The sequence below is a fragment of the Mus musculus genome, chromosome 2 (genome assembly GCF_000001635.26).
Source record: "Mus musculus strain C57BL/6J chromosome 2, GRCm38.p6 C57BL/6J".
Taxonomy (NCBI): domain Eukaryota; kingdom Metazoa; phylum Chordata; class Mammalia; order Rodentia; family Muridae; genus Mus; species Mus musculus.
Window position 1 is genome coordinate 5,939,693 of NC_000068.7, and position 25,294 is coordinate 5,964,986.

General features: G+C 43.4%; 2 protein-coding genes across 10 annotated transcripts in view; one reads left to right on the top strand and one right to left on the bottom strand.

Annotated features, from left to right (window-relative positions):
* The window catches only part of Dhtkd1 (dehydrogenase E1 and transketolase domain containing 1), a 46,611-nt gene extending 43,474 nt beyond the window's left edge, over positions 1 to 3,137 (bottom strand). The window contains exon 1 of one of the 4 annotated variants that reach the window (XR_003951797.1): positions 2,823 to 3,135. Coding sequence is in view for 3 of the 4 variants with exons in the window: in NM_001081131.2 (NP_001074600.1) it covers positions 2,823 to 2,979 (157 nt within the window). In the remaining variant the exon portion in view is untranslated. Of the gene's footprint in view, positions 1 to 2,822 lie in introns of all 4 variants that reach the window. The other 3 variants (NM_001081131.2, XM_006497447.4, XM_006497448.4) reach the window with 3 other exon arrangements.
* An 8,617-nt stretch (positions 3,138 to 11,754) lies between these two features.
* Upf2 (UPF2 regulator of nonsense transcripts homolog (yeast)) overlaps positions 11,755 to 25,294 on the top strand; it is a 105,257-nt gene continuing 91,717 nt past the window's right edge. For 4 of the 6 annotated variants that reach the window (XR_001783050.1, XM_006497486.1, XM_006497487.1 and 1 more), the window contains exons 1-3: positions 11,755 to 11,861; positions 17,779 to 18,158; positions 21,241 to 22,020. Coding sequence is in view for 5 of the 6 variants with exons in the window: in XM_006497486.1 (XP_006497549.1) it covers positions 17,797 to 18,158; positions 21,241 to 22,020 (1,142 nt within the window). In the remaining variant the exon portion in view is untranslated. Of the gene's footprint in view, positions 11,862 to 12,735; positions 12,930 to 17,778; positions 18,159 to 21,240; positions 22,021 to 25,294 lie in introns of all 6 variants that reach the window. The other 2 variants (XM_006497485.4, NM_001081132.1) reach the window with 2 other exon arrangements.

Consider the following 25,294-nt stretch of genomic DNA (forward strand, 5'->3'; position numbering starts at 1 on the left):
AAGCTTAACTCTTTTCTCAATAAGTTTCCTCTCTCCTTCTCTCCCCTCTCCTCCCACCCCCACTCTCCAACAGGATAGAATTAACTTGCTATATAAATCAGCCTGATTTTGGAACTCTTGCCCATCTCAGCCTCTTGAGTGCTGGGATTAAAGGTATGGCTAGATAAGTTTTTTGACCTAAGCAACGTGCCCATGGAATAACCGGAAACAATGGTTGCAGATCTGTAAACTTTATAAGAAACCTGTATTGCCAAAAAATTCCTAACTCTGGCCTAAAACACACACACACACACACACACACACACACACACACACACACGCACGCACGCACGCACGCACGCACGCACGCACGCACACACACACACACTAGACCTGAATGTTCACATATGGACTGGGGGATAGAGTTCATGGAATGCTAGACTGAGGTACAGCCAGCTCTGCCAATGAGGACGGCGCTCGCCAGATAATGAGGCTAATTCAGATTCAGAAGCTACCAAGAGGGGGAAAAGTGTTTATACGGAAAAAAACTTTAAAAAAATTCAGGGTTGATTTTGGGAGCCACGGCTACCAGTTTTCCCCTTCCTTTCAGATAATAAGATAATTCTTAGCTGATGCATGGCCATGCAGGTAAAACACTGTGTTCCCCAGCCTCCATGGCTCACAGGGATGTGTAGCTACTGACCAACTTCGTCTATGGGATGGGAATACAAGTCACGCATGCGCCTCTGATGATCTATAAAGAGCTGTGATAAAGTAACTTCCTAAAGCAGAAGAAAAGAAAACTATCGCAGATATCCATGCGGTGGTAATTCGGAAAAGGGATCCCATTGGCCTTTAAGATTTAGTCAGAGTATTTTTAAATAAAGTTAAACCATTTGTTACCCTTCCCATCAAACCCCCTTGAGCCTGATGCTGCCACTTGATGCAAATGTTCCCAGCATTGGCTCTGTTCTCCCCTCACAGTGGCCCTAACGCACACAAGATCAAACCCATGGCCTGAAGCTGTCACTTGGTTCTGAACTTTCAGATGGGACCAAGTACCTCAGAATAAAGTGAGTTCTCTCTCCGTTAGGAGAAGTGGAAATCATTTGGCGATAAGGGAAGAGAGAAAGAATTGACAACTCCAGAGATATTTTTCTAGCCCTACCAGTCTACAGCTCCCAAAATGACTCTCAGAGTCTTCCAAATAACAACTATTAGCCTAGGTTTGCCCATGGCAAGCTTAACTCAGTAGGTCAGTAGGATGGGAAAGAAGAGCTCCAAAGCAGTCACAGCCGCAGTGCGCATGCCCACTGGCATAACTTTAAATAAAGGCATTGCCCATCCACGTACAACACACATCCTTATGACTAGCCAAAGGTGGACACACAGCGGCACACACTCGCATGAACTCCGGGCTGTGGGTCTATGTAGCTCAGCGGTACAGCACTTGCCTAGCACTGGCAAACCCTCATTTTGCTCTCTCCAATACTATAAAGAGAAGAGGGGGTGGGGAGGTCACGTTTTTGAACTTCACCTAAGAACCTGGATAAAGAGAGAAAAAACCCACAGAACCTAGAACTAGCATTTTAAACACCAAAATCACTGCTAATACACACATAAGTCTAAGAATAGTGCGTATAAATGATAGGGAGCTGAGCAGTAGGAGCTCAGTGGTAGGGCTGTAAGACCAAACAACACAGGAAAAAAAGTCTACACTGACTTTGTAATGTGAAAGAAAATATAGCTTGCAAAGCCAGAATTAACAATCTAGTTGATCAAAATGCTTTCCCTAAAAATATTCCACTATAGCTGGTCCATGATAGCAGGTCGTGGTGGCACACACCTTTAGTCCCACACTAAGGAGGTGGAGGCAAGCAGATCTCAGGGTTTGAGGCCTCTGGGGTCTACATAGCTAGTTCCTGGATAGCCGGGGCTCCACAGAGTAACACGGTCTCAAAGAAAAAAAAAATTGACTGCATACAAATGAATGAGATGAGGTTTATTTTTAGTGGTCCCGGGGTAAATAGCAAAGTACTAAAGTTCCTAAGTGTGAAGAAAGAGTCAAAGGTCTAATCAGGCTCTTAGAAGTTAAAGAGGAGCCTGGCAGTGATGGCGCACGCCTTTAATCCCAGCACTCGGGAGGCAGAGGCAGGCGGATTTCTGAGTTCGAGGCCAGCCTGGTCTACAAAGTGAGTTCCAGGACAGCCAGAGCTATACAGAGAAACCCTGTCTCGAAAAACAAACAAAACAAAAACAAACAAACAAACAAACAAAAAAACCAAGGGGAAGAAGAAGAAGCAGCAGCAGCACAGAGATGTCACACAGTTGGCCCTGAAAATCCACTTAAGAACTGGGAGGTCAGCGGAGCGTGGTGGCGCTCGCCTGTAATCCCAGCACTCAGGAGGCGGGAGTTCGAGGCCAGCCTGGTCTACAAAGTGAGTTCCAGGATAGCCAGGGCTATACAGAGTCGAAAAACAAAAAACAAAAACCAAACAAACAAAAGAACTGGGAGGTCTTAGAAAGTGTCTCCTCCCACAGACCAGTCTCTGCCAATAGCCAAATTCCCACTTCTTTAAGGGAAAGAAATTAAAAGAAGCTGTCCCCAAGCCAGGACCCAATAAGAAAGATGGGTAGATTACGTGGAAACAAAGCCAGGGATGTCTAACTGTGAAGGTTAGACACTGGTGAGACCTCGACACTGACAATTCCCAAGCTTCCCTCCGTCTGTCTCCTCTGCTCTCCAAGGCCAGATTCCTCACAGGCCAGAAGCTCCCCGGAGCCACCACAAGCTGCACAGGAGCCCCCTCTGGTCCTTGCCCTCTGCCCGCTGCATCCCCAACCTGAGGGGCGTGCACGGTCGCCTCGAGGCTCTCCGCTCTTGGCTTTCCTAGGCCGGTATCCATAGACGCCCCTCTCCGTCTGGTAACCGCGCCGGAGAAGCAGAACGGCCCGGCGGAGAGCTCTCCCTGCAGCTGCCACAGTGGCGGCCGATGCCATATCCAATCTGGGGTCGAAGACGCCGTGGAAGAATAGAAAAATAAGAGCTACAACCAAGGAGAGCGAGGGTCCGGTGCAGGAGAGGAGACCCGAACACACCACGTGAGTCTGAGGACCCGTCCCAGGATAACGCCCCCAGGCCTCATTGGTCAAGAGGCGGGCCTCTCAGGGCCAATGAAAGGCTGGAATCTGAGGAGTAGGCACGCCTTGTATACAGGCTGGTAGGTTTGGGGGAGATCTCGGGGTCAAAGGCCTCCTGGATTTGGACCCCGTGCAAGGCTGGCGACCCGCCTTAATAGTCACCCTCTGCTGGAAGCTCCAGAGTACAGCCGCGTAGTTTTCATTACAGAAACAACGAATGCAGAAAGAAAGAATTTGGGAGAGAGAAGAAAACTCAATTTCACCTTGTTTTAAAGTTAGCCTGCAAATTGATAGGTTTCATCACTACATTGCATTTTTATTCATACTTCGTTCTCTGTTGTCCTTCCTTACCGTCCCTCCCCTTTGATGCCTTCTACTCTCCTGTATTCTCCCCTCTTCTCTCCTCCCGCCCCACCCTCCCAGCCCCCAACCTCACCCTGAGACAGGGTTTCTCTGTGTCCTGGAACTCGCCCTGTAGATCAGGATGGCATTGAACTCAGAGGTCTGCCTGCCTCTCTGCCTCCTGAGTGCTGGGATCAAAGGCATGGGCCACCACCACCCTACTAAGGCCTTTATATTGGTGCTGTGATGTAAGGATGCTGCCCTATCAACCAACATATAGAAGTAGGTAGGTACAGTAGCCAAACAAGCCCTCCACTAGGCAGGTATCAGACTACAAGTTCTAATGCCAACCTTACTAGGCCATGTAGTTACTTAGACCTTAAATGTATTAGCATATATGATTTGTGAAACTGATGTTCTCCTCTTAACATTTTTCACACATGTATATGTACTTTGATCAAATTCCTCACCCCATTCAACCTCCTCTTGTCCCTGCCCCCACTAGCTCTTCCTTCCTCCCAAATGTGACTGCTTCCATTTTCATGTTTCTTATAATGCTCTCTGTCTATGGGAGTTTTGCCTGCATGTATGTCTGTGCACCAGGTGCAAACAGTGCCTGTGGATCCACAAAGAGGACATAAGCACCCAGGAACTGGAGTAACAGATAGCTGTTGCCACCATGTGGGCACTGGGAATCCAAGCCAGATCCTCTGGGAGAGTAGCCAGGGTTCTCGAGTTCCTCTCCAGCCCTTTAAGATTCTATATATCTATATCTATGTATGCCTGTATATGTATATATATTCCAATATATATTTGTTTTTCTCTCTGAGCCTGGCTTACTTTGCTTAATGTGATGTGGTGGTCTGAATAAGAGTGGTCCCCATAGGCTCATAGATTTGAATGCTTGGTCACAAGGGAGTGGCACTACTTGACAGGGATTAGAAGATGTGGCCTTGTTGGGGGAAGTGTGTTCCTGGAGGTGGGCTTTAGTTCAAATCAGGCCCAGTGTCTCTCTTCTCCTGCTGTGTGCAAATCCAGATGTAGACCTGTCAACTTCCATGTCTGCCTGCATGCCACCTTGCTCTCTACCATGATGACAATGACTAAACTTTAGAAACTGTAAGCAAACTCCAATGAAATGCTTTCCTTTATAGCAGTTGCGATGGTCATGATGTCTCTTCACAGCAATAAAACATTGAATAAGATAAATGATGGTTTCTATTTTCCTGCAAATGACTCGATTTCATTCTTTATGGCTGAATAGTGTGTGTGTGTGTGTGTGTGTGTGTGTGTGTGTGTGTGTGTGTGTGTTTCTTAATATCTTCATTCTTTTATCAGCTCACAGGCTGATTACATAGCATGGCTGTTGTGCATGCTGTCTCAGTGAAAACAGGTCCGCAGGTATCCCTGCTGTATATTGGATATTTAAAGGCTTATACCTAGAAATGGATCTTGCAGTAGTTTAGGGTTTGTTTTGGTGTTTTTTTCTTGTTTGTTTGTTTGTTTAAGAATGCTTAACTACAAGAGACACCATGACCAAGGCAATGTATAAACGAAAACATTTAATGTGGGGCTTGCTGTAAGTTTCCAAGGTTAGCCAGTGACTCAAATGGCAGCAGGCAGGCTGGCAAGATGCTAGAGTGGTAGCTGAGAGCTTATTTCCTGAGCCACAAGCATGAGGCCGAAAGAGAGACTGTACCTGGCATGGACTGACTGACTTTCTTTCTTTCTTTCTTTCTTTTTTTTGTTTTTTTGTTTTTTGAGACAGAGTTTCTCTGTGTAGCCCTGGCTGTCCTGGAACTCACTTTGTAGACCAGCCTGGCCTTGAACTCAGAAATCCGCCCTGCCTCTGCCTCCCAAGTGCTGGGATTAAAGGCGTGCGCCACCACCACCCAGCCTGAACCAGTTCTTTAACCCCTAAATTTTACCTGCTTCTTCATCTTGGGTCTGCCATTTTCTTTTTTCTTTTTTCTTTTTTAAAGCTTAAAGATTTATTTATTTATTATAGGTAAGTACACTCTAGCTGTCTTCAGACACCCCAGAAGAGGGCATCAGATCTCATTATGGATGGTTGTGAGCCACCATGTGGTTGCTGGGATTTGAACTCAGGACCTTCAGAAGAGCAGTCAGTGCTCTTACCCACTAAGCCATCTCTCCAGCCCAGGTCTACATTTTCCAGCCAGGACCTTGGGTAGATTTCTAATTTCTTTACACTTTATGTTACACATCAGCAGAATGGGTGTACTAACAGTATCTAACAAAAAAAAACTTAATTAATGCACAAAAAATATAGTTCAGTAGTGAAGGTGCAGCTCAGTGGGAGAGTACTTGCCTGCCATGCATGAAACCTGGGATTTGATCCCTAGCAACACAGAGGGTGGAGTGGGGTATGGAAAAATACCTGTTTGTAGACAGTAAATTCTAAATGTTGTGTTATTGTTATAGAGCTGTTTTAAAATAGAGAACAGATGTACAGTAATTTCCCCATAGTAAATACCCAAAGGTTGCTAGTGATTGTTGTTAGCTTCTTATTATTGATATTGACCCTTTAATGTGAAAACATTAATACAAAGTAACATCTATATATAGGTGAGTCTTTCATTAAACAGGAGACAATGGATTGGCTCATTCTACAGCCTTCATGGGAAAATAGATTATTGTGTCTGCAGTGTGGGACTTCCCAGAAGAAACACATGCTAGAAATGATAACTCTGTCTTTATCTCCAGCAACTGACACAGAAAGTGAAAACATGAAATATTCTCTTGGAGAGAGCTTTTCACCCCAGGATATTTCTCAACACAACATCACCGAGTGATGAACACAACCATTTTGCACTGGCATTTTAAAATACTTAGAAGCAGTGGTGGTAACATGTTGCTAGAATCAAATTAAAATAATACAGTTTAAAATTCTAACTTAATTCTAAAATAAAGCACCCAAATCCTAACGTCACAGTGACTTGGCCTCTCTCTTGAGCCACTTTATTCTCTGCTCCCCATATGGAAGATCAGAGGTTCATGCACCACGGCCAGCCAAGATGACGAGTGTTGTAAAAATCTCACTTATAATGCACTTTGTAAAGAGATATTCTTTTCAAGACTGCGAAGAGAGTGTTTGGCTCTCAGAAGCTGCCTGAGGAGAGGGTCTTGGCAAGGTGGTAATGAGCAGGCTGTGGAGGAATTCACAAAGACTGAAAAGGAGCAGAAGCAGAGTCTACTGATCTAGTGAAGCCAAGCCCAGTGGCGCACACCGTTAATCCCAGCACTTGGAAGGCAGAGGCAGGCCGATCTCTGAGTTCAAAACAAGCTTGGTCTATAAAGTGAGTTCCAGGACAGCCAGGGCTACAGTAGAGAAACTGACTTTACAGGGGCATTTCATGGTTGGGAGCTTCGTTACAGCCAGTGAAGCAGAAACAGTTATGGGCCACCAGGGGGTCAAATATCTGATGATCTGTGCATACTCGTCTTTATTGTATGTGTGTGGGTGTGTATTGCCTGCATGCAGTACACGTGAGGCCACACTGGATCCTCTGGAACTCAGCTACAGTGTGGATGTGTAAGACTCCGGGGAGCCTTGGCTTACCAGGGTCCCCCTGAGTGAACCACTTGGAGCCAGCATCGATGCAAGAAGCAAGAGGACTTTATTGTTCCAGTGCACAGGGGTCATCTCAGACTCGAAGGAGAAGCGACGACCCACATCACCCAGTTGGCAAGTTTTTATATGGTTTCCAGAGGCAGAATAGAGCATCAGCAACTAGGCACAATATGATTGGCAGAACAGTGCACCTTTTAAACTGATTGGTCTTTAGGGGGTGACAAGGATTTCCCTTGTCTGAAGGTGGGCAACAGTCTGTCCGGTGGAATGAGTCCCCACCCTCAGGTCAGTTCCGCCCTGTTGTCTGAGAAATGTTAACTAGCCTCTCCCTTTCGGAGGAGCAAGTGTTTCATGACCTTCCCAAAGTTCCTGAGCTGACCTTTTCAGATGCTGGGAATCAAACCAAGGTCCTCCATAAGAGCAGCCAGTGACTGTTCTCAACCCCTGAGCCATCTTTCCAGCCCCTGTCATGCTCATTAAAGAGTGAACTCTCTATAGTTCTACAGGATACTCTAAGACAGACTACAGCCAGGGCTTGTTAAGGTTACCTCTGTTAGATCTTGGCCAAGGTAGCAGGTACTGTGCTCTGAGCCCCAAGGAGGCACAACACCCTTTCTCATAGGCTAGAATGGCTCACTGCAGCCAACTGTGTGGAGAGCCTTTTTGGGCTGCCGCTTGCCAGGAGTCTGACATTGGCCAGGAAATGGACTTCAGGCAGGAATCTGACATTGGCCTTGACAAGGAAGTAAGCTCAGGTAAGAATCTAGTTTTAGGGGGCTGGAGAGATGGCTCAGCGGTTAAGAGCACTGACTGCTCTTCCAGAGGTCCTGAGTTCAATTCCCGGCAACCACATGGTGGCTCACAACCATCTGTAATTGGATCCAATGCTTTCTTCTGGTGTGTCTGAAACAGTGACAGTGTACTCATATACAATAAATTAATCTTAAAAAAAAAAAGAATCGAGTTTTAGGGTAGAACAAAGAAGTTGGCTTAGATATCTTGAGCATCCTTAGAAACAGCGATCACCAAAGTGACCATGGGGCTTTGTGTTTATTGTCTTGCTTGTTCCTTGACTATTGTCCTTTCAGTTCTTTATTGTACTGCTCGCCCTTAATACTTGCATGGAATTAAAATGGTACAAAAAGCTGATTGGGAAAATTAAATTTGCCTTCAGTCTCAGAATTGACTGGGGTCATGCAGCAGCGTTGTCTTGTTGTCTCTTTCTTTTTAATCCTCGTACTCCTGTGCTGGAGAACCCTTGGAATGACTGAGTGGGCTTGGTCACAACTGTCTAGGAATAGAGCTATAGAATCTACTCACTGTATTAAGTGATCAAAGATTCCAGCTTTCTAGCAGATGTGATAGTCCATGCCTGTAGTCCCAGGGAAAGATCAGTAGTTCAGGATGATCTTTGGGTGCATAGTAAGTATACACAGAAACACCGACACTAAGATGAAGTGGAGGAGAGTGGAAGCCTCTGCATCTGAGCCCATCTCAGGGATGCCCTAGGCTTGAAGGACCTCTTGCCTGTGTTTTTTTTCTGCTGCTTCTCACCATAAAATTTTCCCAAATATGTCTTGTTTTTTTCTCCAGCTCCAACTTAATCTTCAACTCCTCTAAGAGAGACTTATCTTTTAAAATAGTAACCTGCCATGTGCTAGGCCAAAATGGTGCCTGAAAACTCACTCAATGATGAGCACCTCTCATCATTGTATTCTTCATTCTCTCCCTTCCCCTCCCTGGAACATCTCTTCCTTTGCCCTTCAAGACACCAACACTCTTGCAGGCTTTCCCTTTTCTCCTTTAGACCCCATTTACAGACCTAACTTTTATGCTTAGAAGGTTCTCTGGGATTAGTCCTGAGCCATCTGCTTCTTGATATTTTCTTTGGCAATTGTACCTATTCTTATGGTTGTAAGAATGGTTCCTTATGTAACTACAGTTTAACTTAGGATTTTTGACTTTATGATAGTACAAAAGTAAACTTACATTCAGTAAAAACTCAGTTTGAATTTTTTTTTTTTTTTTTTTGCCTTGTGATAGCAAAATTGGCCTGCATGGCCCTAGTTAGCTACGTTAAGTGCTCATGAGAGATAATAACTAATACTCTAAGCACACTGTACTGCAGAGCTAGGTTGTTTAGTAGGTTAGGTGGCTGAAATAGTTTCAGTTTGGGTTGAATTTAAAACAGGTGTAAAGAAGATGCAAGACTGTTCTAAATGGAGCAGCACCTGTAATGTTTAAGTCAATGATTAAATTTTCATCTCGGGCAGAGTTCCTTCCCATGTCTCATCTGCTCACTTCATTGTATCTAGCTGGATAACACAGGCTTAGTGTTTAGTGTACTAAACATATTATGAGTTAGTGCTGGGGAGCAAACCCAGGGTTGTTTGCATGCTCAGCAAATGCTCTACCATTGAGCTGATCCTTAGCGCCTCCTCTTGTTTGTTCCCTGTGATGACAAGAGTTCCTAAGAACACCTGGGGTGTTCTTAGACAGGGGTTGACTTGTTTAGGATGAGAACTTGTTCATCAATACAGGGATAGATCTCTTTTTTCTTCCTTTTTTAAAAGTTAAAAGAAAACTGTGTGGGTGTGTGTATGTATACATGTGCACTGCAGACACCAGTAGAGGGTACCAGAGCGCCTGGGTCTAGAGTTATACAGTTGGTTGGTTGTGAGCTACCATGTGGGTGCTAGGAACTGAACCCAGCTATCTGCAACAGCAGCAGGTAATTTTAACTCTTGGGCCGTCTCTCCAGCCCCCAGTTTTTCTCAGTTTTTAAGTGGGGTCCTGAGTTAGAGCCCAGGGCTTCATGCAAGATAAGGCAATGCTGTAAACTACATTCTAGATCCAGGAAATAAATACTTTCTTGTTCTGAGATAGGATTTTGCTGTGTGCTAGGATGGCCTCTAATTTGTAGCAATCCTCTTGTGCTGAATTACAGATGTGAACCACCACACCACCAGATCTGGAGCAGGGTAAGACAGACAAAATAAGAAAAGGAGACCTGCGACTTGGAAGTGGTCCTCAGTTGTGTGTTATAGAAAAAGCTTCTCGGGCTGTAGAGATGGCTCAGTGGTTAAGAGCACTGACTGCTCTTCCAGAGGTCCTGAGTTCAAATCCCAGCAACCACATGGTGGCTCACAACCATCCGTAATGAGATCTGACACCCTCTTCTGGTGCATCTGAAGACAGCTACAGTGTACTTAGGTATAATAATAAATAAATATTAAAAAATAAAAAAAGCCGGGCGTGGTGGCGCACGCCTTTAATCCCAGTACTCCGGAGGCAGAGGCAGGCGGATTTCTGAGTTTGAGGCCAGCCTGGTCTACAAAGTGAGTTCCAGGATAGCCAGGGCTACACAGAGAAACTCTGTCTCGAAAAACAAAAAACAAAAAGCTTCTCATAATTACTTATCAATGGCATAGAGTGGCAGCATTCACCTCTCCCTCCTTCGGTGCCCTTTACGTGATTGACCTATTGGTTGTTTTGAACAAGAAAAAATTAACCCAGGAGGTGCACAATTTGAAAGAGAATTTACTTGCTAATAATGAAGTGGGCAGGGAGAAAGCAAATGGGCAAAGGCTGAATAAAAAGGGGGCAAAGACATCTCAAGCACTAAGGTTGGTAGCAGATCATTGTACGGGCTTGAACACTGATGAATCCAGACTTGTTTTGCACCTTTGTTCCTTTGGCTATGGGCCAACCAGAGCAGAACCATATGTACATCTAAGCAGACCACAATCTGAACACGAATCGGAGGTCAGAAGCACATTATATCCACTTGGGAAAACAGGTTGAGCAGCTGATAATGCACTTCACAGTCAATTTGGTTCAAGTTCGTAACCCCATCCCTTTAAAAACGGGGCGATTTCATTCCACTGTGAAAGTTATAATACTTACAATAGAGGGCTTTCTATATTTTCCAAATGGGAAAAGCCTTGATTGCTCTCTATTTTAGCTGTTTTTCATGTCCAACACCTTAAACCGGTTCTGGAAATTCCCCCACCAGTCTACTCTACCTCTACCTTCCTCAACAGCCATGTTCTTTAGCTTTTCGATTTTTTAAACCTTCAACCTTTCGGTATTAGTCCAATCAAAGTTTGCCTTCTTGAACCCGTTCCTCACGTTCGCATCAGGCAACCTTCGGAGAACTAAGTTACCAACCTTGACCTCGACAGCGCCCCGTAATTCTACTATCCCACCACTCTTCTATGCCTCCTTAGAGTTCCGCCCCGTCTCATTCTCGCTCCCCCCACCCCCGCCCCCAGCCGTGAATCGCTTGCGCCTGCGCATCTCCAATTCAGGCGCTTTCCCTTTCCTGACGACCAATCCACTTCCCGCCTCCGGTCCTTGGAACACTCCTCCCCTCTGCTGGGGCCCTGATTGGAGGTGCTGGAAGCGGTTGTCCTATTCATTGCCTGTACATAAAAATTTACAGATAGGAGAATTTCAACGAATATCTGAAGGAGAAGCACATCCTCGAGATTAGGTATAGATTGATCACTTCTTAACCCAGACGAGGGATTGAACACATAGCGAGGGACCGGAGACGAAGGTCCATTTGGACTAGGCAGTCGTGCGGGCAGCCTTTTCCTTTTCCCTCTGCGCTCCGCCCCGCCCCCCTAGCAGCCCGGCCGCGTTGGTGAGTGGCGGGCGGGCGGGCCGACGGGCGGAGGGAGGAGGGGAGCGGAGGGAAGGCGGGCCCTCGTCTGCGAGAGCGGCGGGGGGAGGGGAGGGGAGCCCGAGCGCTGGAGTTGGTGCTGGGAAACCCGGGGCTAATGTTGACAACAGGCACTAGGTGAGTTCCGGGGATCCTCCTTCCCCCTCCACTCCGACGATAGGGACGAGCTGGTGCGGAGGGCTACCGGTCCGGACTCCTGCTCCCCGAGGGACCCGAGAGGCGACTCCGCACTCCAGCTCTCCGGGGGCGGCGAGCAGTGGAGGGACGAGCGGATCGGACGTCGTCCTCCTCAGACCCCTCTCCCGGAGGCTCCGGTCAATGTGGGGGGGATGTCTCGGCCCGGCCGAGGCCGGCGTGAGGGGCGATAGAAGAGGTGTCTGCCCCGCATGCCTGGGCCCAGCGTCGGGGCTGGAGGCGGAGGAGCCTGCCGTGGAGGGGGAAGGTGTTCGGGGGCGTGGAAGAGTGCGAGGAGAGGCTTGGGGCGAGCTCGGCGGTCCGGAGGGAAGCGTGGACGAGGGAGCGGGGAAGATGTGGAGTAGGCAGTCGAGCTGGAGAGGCTGCAGTCTGAGGGAGTGTGGGATGAGAAGTTAGGCTTGGGGCTTAGATGTCCCCACGGAATAGGAGTTGTGGACGGGAAGTGTGTCAATGGTGGGACCCTGAGACCCAGCGGGGGTTTGTGGGAGATTTGTGGGTGATGCGTGTGCAGGGGAAGAGGCTTGGAGCGGACCTGCGGATGGGGGGCAACGGGGCTGTTCGGGTTTACTTCCTTTTAATCAGGTAGGATGGTTGACTGTTCGACTCGAACTCAAGGCTTTCATTACTTCCCTTACAAGCAAGTACTGTTGAACTAAAGAGAAGCCTAGCAGAGGCTGCTTACAGGTTTGGGGGTACGCATGGAAGCGAATAGCCTTGCTCTTAGAAAACCTTAAATGTACCGATTGACACATTAGATGAAAATAAGACTGTTACTGACCCTTCTCATTTGTCATAGTTTTTAGGGGTTCATAAAAGTCGTACAGATCGTCAGGAAAGCCACTTTTGAGCTGTGGTGAAATCTCTGAAAAAATTTGAATAAGTCTCGTACATATATAAGGATTTTGTAAAAGAATAAACTCAGAAACCGGAAGATATCTCTGTGCTGTTCTACCTTTAGAACATTTTGAGTTCAAAACACAGACTTGAAAGGTAAACCAGCATTCTCTTACTCTGTAGTGTTTTCAGAGCAGTCTGATTGTGATTTCATACATAGACCATATGGTACTTAGCAAACTTATAGCTGTATTAGGGGACACCTCCGTTCTCTGTCCTCTCTCCAGGACACTGCATTAGAGTCTGTCTTACTAGTAAAACAGTTTTTACTTTCTTTTGGAAGTTTAGAATGTACTTAGAAAGGCAACTAAAATAATACAGACCAAGTGCCGGGAGCGGTATTTTGGGAGCTAGAAAGGTGGTTTTCAATCATACTTTCCTTTTAAGGGCTGTCTGAGTACTTAGCAGAGTAGTTTGTAAAAGTTGATTCTATTTCAATTTCAAGACCACTAATTTTTATATTCACTTCTTTAATATAATATTACATGGGAAATTTGGAGACACTCTAGGTGAATTATTTAGCTGTTATTAAATAAGAATCTAGTGCTTTTATTAGATTTAATTTATTGAATTTAAATTGACAGATTACAAGTGTATTGTCATTGGATTTGTGTTTCTTTTCTCTTCTCTTCTCTTCTCTTCTCTTCTCTTCTCTTCTCTTCTTTCTTTCTTTGTTTTTTGAGACAGGGTTTCTCTGTCTAGCCCTGGCTGTCCTGGAACTCACTCTGTAGACCAGGCTGGCCTCGAACTCAGAAATCCGCCTGCCTCTGCCTCCCAAGTGCCGGGATTAAAGGCATGCGCTACCACTGCCCAGTTTTGTGTTTGTTTGCTAGTGTACTTGGTTTACACAGTCCTGTGAGTGTGAACATAGTGGAAACGAGCCCTGGGTAGCTACGGAAGCACTTGGGTAGTGTTGGGCAGCTTGTATTGTCTAACACTCAGCGTAACCCTGAAGCTTGGAGGGTAGAGCCCCATAGTCTGTTTAATCCTAAAGATCACTCATCTAGTAATGGCCTTTTCAGCGTCAGGCCTGAAAGAGAGCTGTCATTTAGTGTCTTTCTTTCTTTCTTTTTTTCCTTTTGTTTTGTTTTTCGAGACAGGGTTTCTCTGTGTAGTCCTGGCTGTCCTGGAACTCACTCTGTACACCAGGCTGGCCTCGAACTCAGAAATCCTCCTGTCTCTGCCTACCAAGTGCTGGGATTAAAGGTGTGTGCCATCACTACCCAGCATTTAGTGTCTCTCTTTATGGTGGCTACTGTGCTATAGGTTAGTAATTCTTTAAGATGGGCAGCAACAGCTTCATTTTATTGGCAAATAATTAAAATAAACAGAAGTTAAGTTGCCTGATTTCCATAGCTAGTAAGATACAAAGCTGGGACGCAGACTTAAGGCTGACTTGAACACCTGTTCTGTTTGCTCAAGTGGTATTCCTGCCTGGACTTTAGTTATAAGTTTGTTAGCTGAAATTTGGTTCTGATACCAAGACTTGCAGATCTTTTTGGGAATCTGTTTTACCATCTTCAGAAACAGGATTTGTCTTAATTTGTCACTGACTGTTACTGTTTATTAGTGTGGTAGTTATTTACATAAACTAAAAAGTGAATATTGGTGAGTCGTGAAAGTTTGGGACCCTGATGAGCTTATAAATGATGATCATTCATGGATTTGTCAGATAAAGAGTGAGTTGATTCTATGGAAGAATTTTAGTTTTGTAAGGAACACTTTAGTTATAAATTCTGATGTCATTTTTGTTGTCTGAGAATTGTATGTTCTTATAATCTTGAAATATCTTGTTACTTCAAATCACAAAATTCAAATTCCATAAATTTTTGTTGCATATAATGATTAATACCCTTAAATAAGATTGTGCTGTTACCTTAAACATTACATTGTCTCCGTACGTTCAGCCAGAGTGTGCCAGTAAGTTAACGTTATGTTGCAAGTGCTTAGCCATTATCAGAGCTTCCCGCTGAGATTCATAATTCTATGATTTGTCATAGTCGGGTGTCTGTGATCAAGTCTTCCATCACATAGTTTGGTACTCTGAGGGTTCTTAACTTGGCTGAAGACTGTGAATTCACATTCCAGTTCTATCATCAGCTGTGGGGACCCTGGTCAAGTTACTTGGTTAAGTCTCACTTTACTCATTTATAAATAGGGAAAATAATACCCTCCTCATAAAAATTTTAGGATTACATGAGATAATGTACATAAAATGTTTAGTATGGCTCCTGTGACTAGATACTGGTATTATACTGTTTGAAGGTTTGTTTTAGAGAGTGGTATTTTCACATTAAAGGTGGACATATACTGGAGAAAAAGAAGGTAAATAAGAAGGGAGGCTGAAGGAAGGTAAAGGCTGACAACTAGGCTGTCTGTGTACCTTCAGAATTCTCCTGGTCTAGGCTGTCTTTCTGATAATATTTAACTCTAAAGTAATAAATTCCTTATTTATTTATACTTTATTTATTATTGCAAAGGCTTTAGCTATTAACCTGGGATTTCTTGCTATAAATTTAAATGCCATACTTGAAAATATTTAAGAATACTTGTATATCCTTAACTTTTACTAAGACACCAAGAAGTTTAAATACTTTTATACTTTGTAAATAATATTGTGAATTTTCTTGTATGTAACTTGCAGATAATTTAGAAGTTAAAACGTAAAAGTAGTGCCCCAAAAAATTGTGTGAGATAACTAGCTCTAGGGTAGAGAAATATATTTTCTGAGAAGTTACTACATTTTAGTGAGATATACAGGTTTTTTCTTTCAGTATCTGTAGTTTCCAGTTAAGGATGTGTTTGTTTAGCGCTGTCCAAATAGCACTTTCTGTGATGGTGGAAATGTTTGGTATCTGCACTGCCTTGCTTGGAAGCCACTGGTCGTGGGAAGTTGAACACTTGAAATATGGTGGTCCTGAGCAGCTGAGTTACAGGTTTTATTTAAGCTGCATTCATGGATAAGTGGCTTAGTGCAGCAGTTTCTCAGCCAGTGGTGCTTCTGTTCCTCAGAAGCATCTATTGCTGTCTGGAGTAATCTGTTGTCATTGACTACACAGGAAGCACAGACGTGCTTAGCTGCTGCAGGTATATAGGACAGCCTTTTGATTCCACAAAGAATGAATTATCTCGTAGGCTGGTAAACATGTGGGCAAAAAGCCCGAGTTTCATTTCTAGCACTGCTAAACAAACAAAAACACCCCAGAAAACACCAGACTTACTCAAAATGATAATAGTGCTGAGGTTTGGAAACTCGTGGCCTACTGGCCACCCTACTGACTGATACAGAACAGAACATACAGGTCTTATTAATCATTATGTTTATAAATATTGTCTTGTACTAATGAGATTGAAGGCCTGCTCTAATTTGAGAGAGTACATTTTTTTATTTTAAAAGTTTGTTAAGAGCCAGGTGGTGGTGGTGCACGTCTTTGATCCCAGCACTTGGGAGGCAGAGGCAGGCGGATTTCTGAGTTTGAGGTCAGCCTGGTCTACAGAGTGAGTTCCAGGACAGCTAGGGCTACACGGAAAAACCCTGTCTCGAAAAACCAAAAAAAATTTTAAAAAGTGATAAGATTATAGTAATGGGGTAAAATTTATGACTCTTCTATTTTCTGTTCATTAATTAGTAGGAAGCAAGAGTTTTTGCTTTGTAACTATTCTCTTGTGTAAATACATTTCATGAATATTGCATAAAATAGTAAACCAGACTCTCTGTCTCTTACCTCATTTTTGGAGTTGCTGATAATTGGGCTTCCCTCATGTTAGATAGCATTCTCTCACAGTATTATGGTCACAGCAAAATTGTTAAACCTATTTGCTTTATTCACAATGCCGAGAATAGAATTCAGGGCCTAAGACATGCTAAGCACTTGTCTACTGAGCTGCATCCTGAAATTTCAGTTTCTTATTCTTTTTTTATTTTTTAATTTTTTTTTTTGGTTTTTCGAGACAGGGTTTTTCCGTGTAGTCCTGGCTGTCCTGGAACTCACTTTGTAGACCAGCCTGGCCTCTGAAATCCGCCTGCCTCTGCCTCCCCAGTGCTGGAATTAAAGGTGTGCACCACCACGCCCGGCCAGTTTCTTATTCCTTTAAAATCCTTTTTAAAAAATTTACTTCTTTAGAGCATTTGGAGGTCAGATGACAACTTGTAGGAATTGGTTCTCTCATTCCATCCACCGTGTGGGTTCCCGGGGTGGTCAGAATTGGCACAAGCACCTTTACCTACTGAGCCACCTTGCCCACCTGCCCCTCTTTCTCTCTCTCTCTCTCTCTCTCTCTCAAGTTAGGATTTAACTGTATAGCTAAAGCTAAAACTATATAACCTTAACTCAGGGCAGTTCCTACCTTGGCCTACTGATAAGCATTGCTCTTAACACATGTAAAAAGCATGGGTTCAAACTCATGATGTTTCCAGTTACAGTGATGAATTGTTTGAAGTTAATCATGGTTGGAGCTGATGATATGTGTCTAGAAGTTCTAAATGCTGTACTACCACTCTTTCTGTTTTGTTTATTTTGTGAGACAGGGTTTCTAGAGCCCTGTCTGTTCTGGAACTCATAGAGGCCCACTTGCCTCTGTCTCCTAAGTGCTAGGATAAAGGCATGCACCACGATGCCCAACCCACTTTTGTGCTCAAAAGTTTCCGTAATTAAAGAGTAAAAACAAAATAGCACACAACAACCTTAGATATAGAAGAACTAATAATAATAAAACATAGGATGTGACCGACTTTTGTAATGGCGCTGGGCGTTGAGTGCTGTGCGAGCTCGGCAGGCACTTTCCCACCAGTACATCCCCAGCTTCTAAGGCAGCACCGTGCTACTTCATAGCATTTTAAAACTTCATGCTTGCCAAGCTTAATATGTTTTGTTTTAAAAATAATGCCATGATGTTAAATAAAAGCCACTCTGCCCACAGTACTGACATTCTTTTATTCTTACAGGTTGTCCTGGGTCACATAATGCCAGCTGAGCGTAAAAAGTCAGCAAGTATGGAAGAAAAAGAATCTTTACTAAACAACAAGGAAAAAGACTGCAGTGAGAGGCGGCCAGTGAGCAGCAAGGAGAAACCAAGGGACGACCTCAAGGTCACTGCCAAGAAGGAGGTCAGTAAGGTCCCAGAAGACAAAAAGAAGAGACTGGAAGAAGATAAGAGAAAAAAGGAAGACAAGGAACGCAAGAAAAAAGAGGAAGAGAAGGTGAAGGCAGAGGAAGAGTTAAAGAAGAAGGAAGAGGAAGAAAAGAAGAAACAGGAAGAGGAAGAGAGGAAAAAGCAGGAGGAGCAGGCCAAGCGGCAGCAGGAAGAAGCGGCTGCTCAGCTGAAGTAAGAGACCTGGGCTGGGTGAAGGCGTGAGAGTGGGCACCTAAGGACGCAGTGGGGAAGGGGCTGTTTGACATGATGGGCAGTGTGGGGTCTGGGCGGACGTCAGCTTGTCTCCTGGGTTCCCCTGACCATTCGTGAGGTTCTTAAGTATTTTTGTCGAACCTTTTTCCCTCTCGCCCCTCAGTGGAGGGAAGGGTAGAACCTTCTGCATGCTAGGCTGGTGCCCTTCAACTAAAATGTACTGAGCAACTACACTTTACAAAACTCCATCTCTTCATTAAGAAACAAAAACAGTGTGTGTGTGGTGTGTGGTGTGTGCAGGTGACCCAGGAGGCCTGAAGAGAGCATCAGAGTCCCTGGAGCTGTGGTTATAGGTAGTTATAGGTTATAGGTAGTTGTGAGTCATTTAAAGTGGGTCCTAGGAACCAACAGGAGTCCTCTGGAAGAGTGGCAAACTGTCTTAACCATTGAGGCATTTCTCCAGTCCCAGTCTCTCCCTTTTTAACAAGGAAGAAAGGTATGGAAGGAAGTAACTAGTCCCCAATTTTAGAATATTCACAACCATGATTCTTCAGAATCTCTTGCTTAATTTTTCTTCCAAAATTTAGAAACTTTTTTTTTTAATTGCACGTGTGCATGTGCACTTTCATGCCCACCTGCATAGAGGCCAGGGACAATGCTCAGGAGTTGTTTTTTTCCTTCTCCTTTGGGCTTTAGGGGTTAGACCCAGCTGTTAGGTTGTGTAGTATGTGTTGATATCTTCCACTAAAATTTTAATTCATAAACATACTTGATTTCACAGCACTTCCTTTGCCCCTTCAAAGTTGTTTGCTGTTGTTTTTCCTGAGACAGGGTCTCACTTTGTATGTAGCTCCAACTGTCCTGGAATTCACTGTGTATACCAGACTGGCCTCTAACTTGTAGAGACTTGTCTGCCTCTGTCTCCCAAGTGCTTGGGTTAAAGGCATGCACTGTACACACCTGGCTTCAAAGTGTTTTTAAAATAACTGAAAACAACCCATTTTCGTGCTGTTGTTTTGGAGATTTTTTTTATTATTTGTGTGTGTAAGTGTTCTGCCTGCATGTATGTCTGTACACATGTCTGGTGTTCTGCCTGCATGTATGTCTGTACACATGTCTGCTGTACACATGTCTGCTGTTCTGCCTGCATGTATGTCTGTACACATGTCTGCTGAGGCCAGAAGATGGTGTTGGAATCTCTGGGACCAGTTATGGATGGTTGTGAGCCACCAAGAGGTGCTGAAAACTGATCCCAGGTCCTCTGGAAGGGCAGCCAGTACTTTTAACTGCTGAGTCATCTCTCTAGCCCCACTTCCTAACCTTTGACTGGAAAAATTTCAAATATTTATGAAGATAAAATGGAATAATGAACTAGTCTTACCACATATCCCTTATCTGCCCTACTCAATAATTACCTACTTTTCTAAAATAAATTATGTGTGTGTGTGTGTGTGTGTGTGTGTATACTAGTGGAGTTGGCCATTGGACTTGAACCCAAAGCCTTAGAGATTGAAAGGCAATTCCCCAGGTCCTTTCCTAGAATATTTTAAAGCATATAGGGATTTTATATTTTATTTGCTCATAAGGTCTTTATACTTTGAAATGTTTCAGTACAGGGTAAAATTGATTTGCTTAATTTGAATGCATAATGAGTTATGCTTTTGTTCTTTTCATTACAAGTCCTGTAGTTTGTGTATGACTGAAAGGTTTGTATACCCTGATGCAGCTCCTGTGTTAATACATTGTAACTCTCAGCACAGGATGGGCAAGGGGCCTAGAGTTGAATGAGGTATTTAAGAAGTGATTTTTGCTGAGAAGAGGAAAATTACTTTTTTGCAAATTTATATTTTAAAACATATGTTCAGCCAGGCGTGGTGGCACACACCTTTAATCCCAGCACTTGGTAGGCAGAGGCAGGCAGATTTCTGAGTTTGAGGCCAGCCTGGTCTACAGAGTGAGTTCCAGGACAGCCAGGGCTACCCTGTCTGGAAAAACCAAAAAAAAAACCAAACCAAAACATATGTTTTACTATTTTAAAATCAAATTCTCTGTTGTGTCCATCCCTGCCCCAAGTCATTACTTTTTTTCTAAATGTTTAGGTGAAAAAAAGTTCTGTCAGCTTTTAATTGTTCTTTTAGGTTAAATTGAGTTTATTGTACTCACTAAAGGATTTTAAACTGGTTGTTCTCCTAGAGTTCCTTCCCAGACTTCCTAAGTCATGAGTGTTTCTTGTTATTGATGCTCATGGAAAGACATTCTTGGATTTTTATTTTATATATGATGATGAGTATTTGCCAACATCCATGTCTGGGCTCCACATGCAATGCCTTTAGAGGCCTGAAAAAGGCAGCAGATCTTCTGAACCTGGGGTCCAAGATTGTTGTGAGCTGCCATGTGGATACTCAGAAGTGAACCTGGGCTATTTGGAAGAACAGCCAGTATTCCTAGGTTTGAGCCATCTCTTCAGTCCAGGGTCTTCTTTGGTGTGTGTTGGGGGGGAGGGGGTGAAGTTTTTCATCTAACCCATGCTGGCCTTTACTAGTTGTTTGATAAATGCTGAGTATGGAGAAACGATTCTCAACAATTGAGTACATTTTGTAATGGTGGTTTAACTGAAATGTTTCATGTGTAAATGTTTTTCTGTTTACCCAATGCTTTTGTTTAACATTTTACATATTCTCAGGCATATATCATTTTATATTTTACATATTGCACATTGAGTCTTAGGTCAGTTGAACTCACAAATTGACAGAATGATTAACAGTTTAAATTATTGGAAATCATTCTACCCCAGTAGGTGCTATAATTTACTGTGTTGTCAGTATATTGAATCAATAATACAAAGCCTTTGAAAGTAATGGAAGAGGTGGCGAGTGCAAATCAGAGGCCCAGTGCCCACTTAGCATGCACAAGGCTCAGGTTGTGCAAGACCCCAAGGCAACAAGCAGTGGAGGCTGTTTTTGCTCCTTTTGTTCCTCTTGGATTCTTCTACTTAGATTGTAGTCAATGAGAATTGACTTTCAAAGTGTGTATGTTTATCTGTGTTTTGTCTTTTACATAGAGAGAAAGAAGAATCTCTTCAGCTTCATCAGGAGGCCTGGGAACGCCATCAATTACGAAAGGAACTTCGTAGCAAAAACCAAAATGCTCCAGACAACCGACCAGAGGAAAATTTCTTTAGCCGCCTAGATTCGAGCTTAAAGAAAAATACCGCTTTTGTCAAGAAACTAAAAACAATTACAGAACAACAGAGAGACTCCTTGTCTCATGATTTTAATGGCCTGAATTTAAGCAAATATATTGCAGAAGCCGTAGCTTCCATTGTGGAGGCAAAATTAAAACTCTCTGACGTGAACTGTGCTGCGCACCTCTGCTCTCTCTTTCACCAGCGGTACTCTGACTTTGCGCCCTCTCTTCTTCAGGTGTGGAAAAAACATTTCGAAGCGAGGAAAGAGGAGAAAACGCCTAACATTACCAAGCTAAGAACTGACTTGCGTTTCATTGCAGAATTGACAATAGTGGGAATTTTCACTGACAAGGAAGGTCTTTCCTTAATCTACGAACAGCTAAAAAGTATTATTAATGCTGATCGAGAATCCCACACTCATGTTTCTGTGGTGATTAGTTTCTGTCGCCATTGTGGAGATGACATTGCTGGACTTGTACCGAGGAAAGTAAAAAGTGCTGCGGAGAAGTTTAATTTGAGTTTTCCTCCTAGTGAGATCATTAGTCCGGAGAAGCAGCAGCCTTTCCAGAATCTTTTAAAAGAGTACTTTACGTCTTTGACCAAACACCTGAAAAGGGACCACAGGGAGCTGCAGAACACTGAGAGGCAAAACAGGTGATTTTCAAATGTTTCTCAGCATTGAGAATGTATTGTGGAGCTCGCACTTACAGTGGCTAAAGTCTTCCTGCCACTGAGAGAACTTATGGAAAAGGGCTCCTTACAGGTGATTTCTTAGCGTTCCAGGAAAATTTCAACAGTATAATAGTCTTAAGTACTCATGTTTAAATGTGACTCTACAATAGACTTTATTTCTGATTTTAAAGAACCCCAGTGAGAAGGTGCTAATTTTTGCTTTATTAATATTTTCTTTCTGTGGTGTAAAAAACCCTCATTAATGTTGAGGAGTAGATTTTCTGTTTCTGTCACTTTACCTGACCTGCTACTATTTTTCTGTGTTTCAGCACTCCTTCTAACAGGTTTGCTTTCATTGTTTTGTATTTTAAGTTGTTACTGTCACTGCTGTTACTTGCTCCTGTAAAGAAAATGAGTCATACATTAGCTGTGGTGTTTCAGATCAGAATTCTGAGAAGTAGCAAAAAGTTAGCTGTGAAAAGTGTCCTTGGATACATTTTTTTGGTTTGTTTTTTTCCCTTTGGGTAAGTTTTAAAGTGCATCCACAGGAGTGTTCCTCCTGAGGGCTCCTGTTCCCAGTACTAAAGTGTCATGTTTTGTCGCTCTGGTCATTGGTGAAAAGACCCTATTAGAAACCAGACTCAGTTGTCAGAAGATACTGTAGTTCCTGCTCTGAGGAGACAATTAGCTAGACAGTTTGTGGGCATTGGGCCAGCTTTAATGAGCTGCTGATGTGTTAGAGGTCTGGGGTATACATACAGAAGGGAGTAATAGCAGTTCTGTGTAGCTGAGTGCTGTCCCACTAGTTAAATTGTAGGCTTAGGAATCTAGAACTTTTCTTGATCGGCAGTTAATGAGGAGGCATACCTTTGTCTGTCCTCATGAGCATGCAGTAGGGGAGGACTGGTGTGAGCAGTTATCCCTGGATGGTGATTGATTTAACCAGAAACAAACAGTGACTGTGTCACTGTAGCAGCATATTGTTAGGGTCCTATTGATGCTCAGTCCTGGTGACCAAAGGTCACTTCGGTGAGAATTATACTTTCTGGGCAACGTAATGAAATCCCATCTCAAAGAAAAAAGTAAACTAGAAACAGAATTGCCACTCTTGTCTATGGTTCTGAATACTAATTTTCATGTATTTAAAATTTTTAATTGTGATTTGCATAATGCCTTGTCAGTTTCATCCTCCTGTCCCTTTACAGTCTGCCACATGCCTCACAACTGACTTTGTAAACACTTGATGGGTTTTACCATCTACTTTAGAGTTTACGTATTTACTTCTAGCCTTATAGTATCATAATAGAGAGAAGCTACAGTGATTTAACTGCTGTGAGCCATGTCTGTCTGATCCCTGTGACTTCTCTTTCATATTTGCATCTGCCAGATGCTTCCCTTTTCAGGATAGCTGTCTTCAGTTCTGCACTCTTTCCGTCCTTTCCAGACACTCACTGTCCTTAGGACATTTGGTTCTGATTTGTTCTTCTTGTCATTTGTCTTTCTAGCTTTTTGTTAGGATTTTTTACACTGAAGCTCTTTTTTTTTTGTTTTTTGAGACAGGGTTTCTCTGTGTAGCCTTGGCTGTCCTGGAACTCACTCTGTAGACCAGGCTGGCCTTGAACTCAGAAATCAGCCTGCCTCTGCATCCTGAGTGCTGGGATTTAAGGCGTGCGCCACCATGCCCGGCCCCTATACGGTTTTGATAGGCATGGCCTTTCTTCGAAAATTTAGCTGCTTTGATAACAGAACTGGGTTGGGTTTTTTTGTTTGTTTGTTTTTGTTTTTTGCCAGGGTGGTGGTGGTGGTGGTGGTGGTGGTGGTGGTGGTTTCAAGACAATTTTACTGTGTAGCCCTGGCTGTCCTGGAACTCGCTGTAGACCAGGCTGTTCTGCCTCTGCCTCCTAAATGCTGGGGTTAAAGATGTGTGCTGCCACCACCCAGCAATAACAGAAGTATTAATCTACAGTTTTTAGAGTTTACTTCCAGTATAGATTGATGTTAACAACATGAAAGTCATTTGTTGGCAGCATATTTTGTCTGCTTACTGATGCAATAATTTAGGCATGTGAAGAAAATCTTTTTTTTTAATGATCTGTGCTTTTCTTTTTCTTTTTCTTTTTTTTTTTTTAAAGATTTATTTATTTATCATATGTAAGTACACTGTAGCTGTCTTCAAACAATCCAGAAGAGGGCGCCAGATCTCATTACGGATGGTTGTGAGCCATCATGTGGTTGCCGGGAATTGATCTCAGGACCTTTGGAAGAGCAGTCAGTGCTCTTAACCACTGAGCCATCTCTCCAACCCGTGAAGAAAATCTTAATAGAAAGTATTTGATATCTGGCTTACTTTGAGCTCAAGATACTTGAGTTGCTAATCAGCTTTGATAGTGAAGATGCAGATAACCCAGCTGAGGAAAAATAATAAACTTGAGAAATGGATTAACTAAAAAATCTCTTTTGGTTAGTGTCCTTTCTTCTGTAAATACCTTATTATGATTTACTTCTGAAGCAATCAGTTTTTAAAAGTGTCTTCTTTGAAGACACGACCCAGTAGTTGTTTTCCATCAAATGTCAATCACGGGCAGTAGTTTCTCTAGTAAGATTTCTCTTAGGGGTGGTAGCCTAGAAAACTGAGTAATAAGGGACGTGAGACTCACATGCAATTACAATTTTTTTATGCCCTTATTCAGTGTCTCAGGAAAATCCAATGCACTATTTTCAGTCTAGGAATCGTAAATACTCTTGGTCATTTTGCTGTTTAATATGTTAGAAAGCACTATTAGAGCTTGTGAAGTCTTACTTTAAATTGGATTCAGTCAATGTTATTGTCCTTTTGAGTCTTATGTGTGACCCACATTGGCCTCCTGCTCACGGTCCTCTTTATTTCAGCCTCCCAAATATTGAAATCAGGTCTGTACTACCAGGCCCAGCTCTGTCCAGCTAAGCTTTAGACATAGACTGACTCAAAATTTCTGGTGCTTTCTTGGCTGGGTTCCATGGCACATGCCTTTAATCCAGCTCTGGAGGCAGAGGCAGGCAAACCTCTTCAAAGGAGTTCAAAGCCAGCCTGGTCTACAGAGTGAGTTCTAAGACAGCCTGGGCTACACAGAGACCCTGTCTCAAAAAAAAAAAAAATAAAATAAAATAAATTCTGGTGTTTCCTTGAAGACACTGGATTGAATGAATGTGTAAGTGATAATGAGTTATCTAACTAGTCTTTACTCATACTGGGGCCTATAATATATGCTTCAGTACT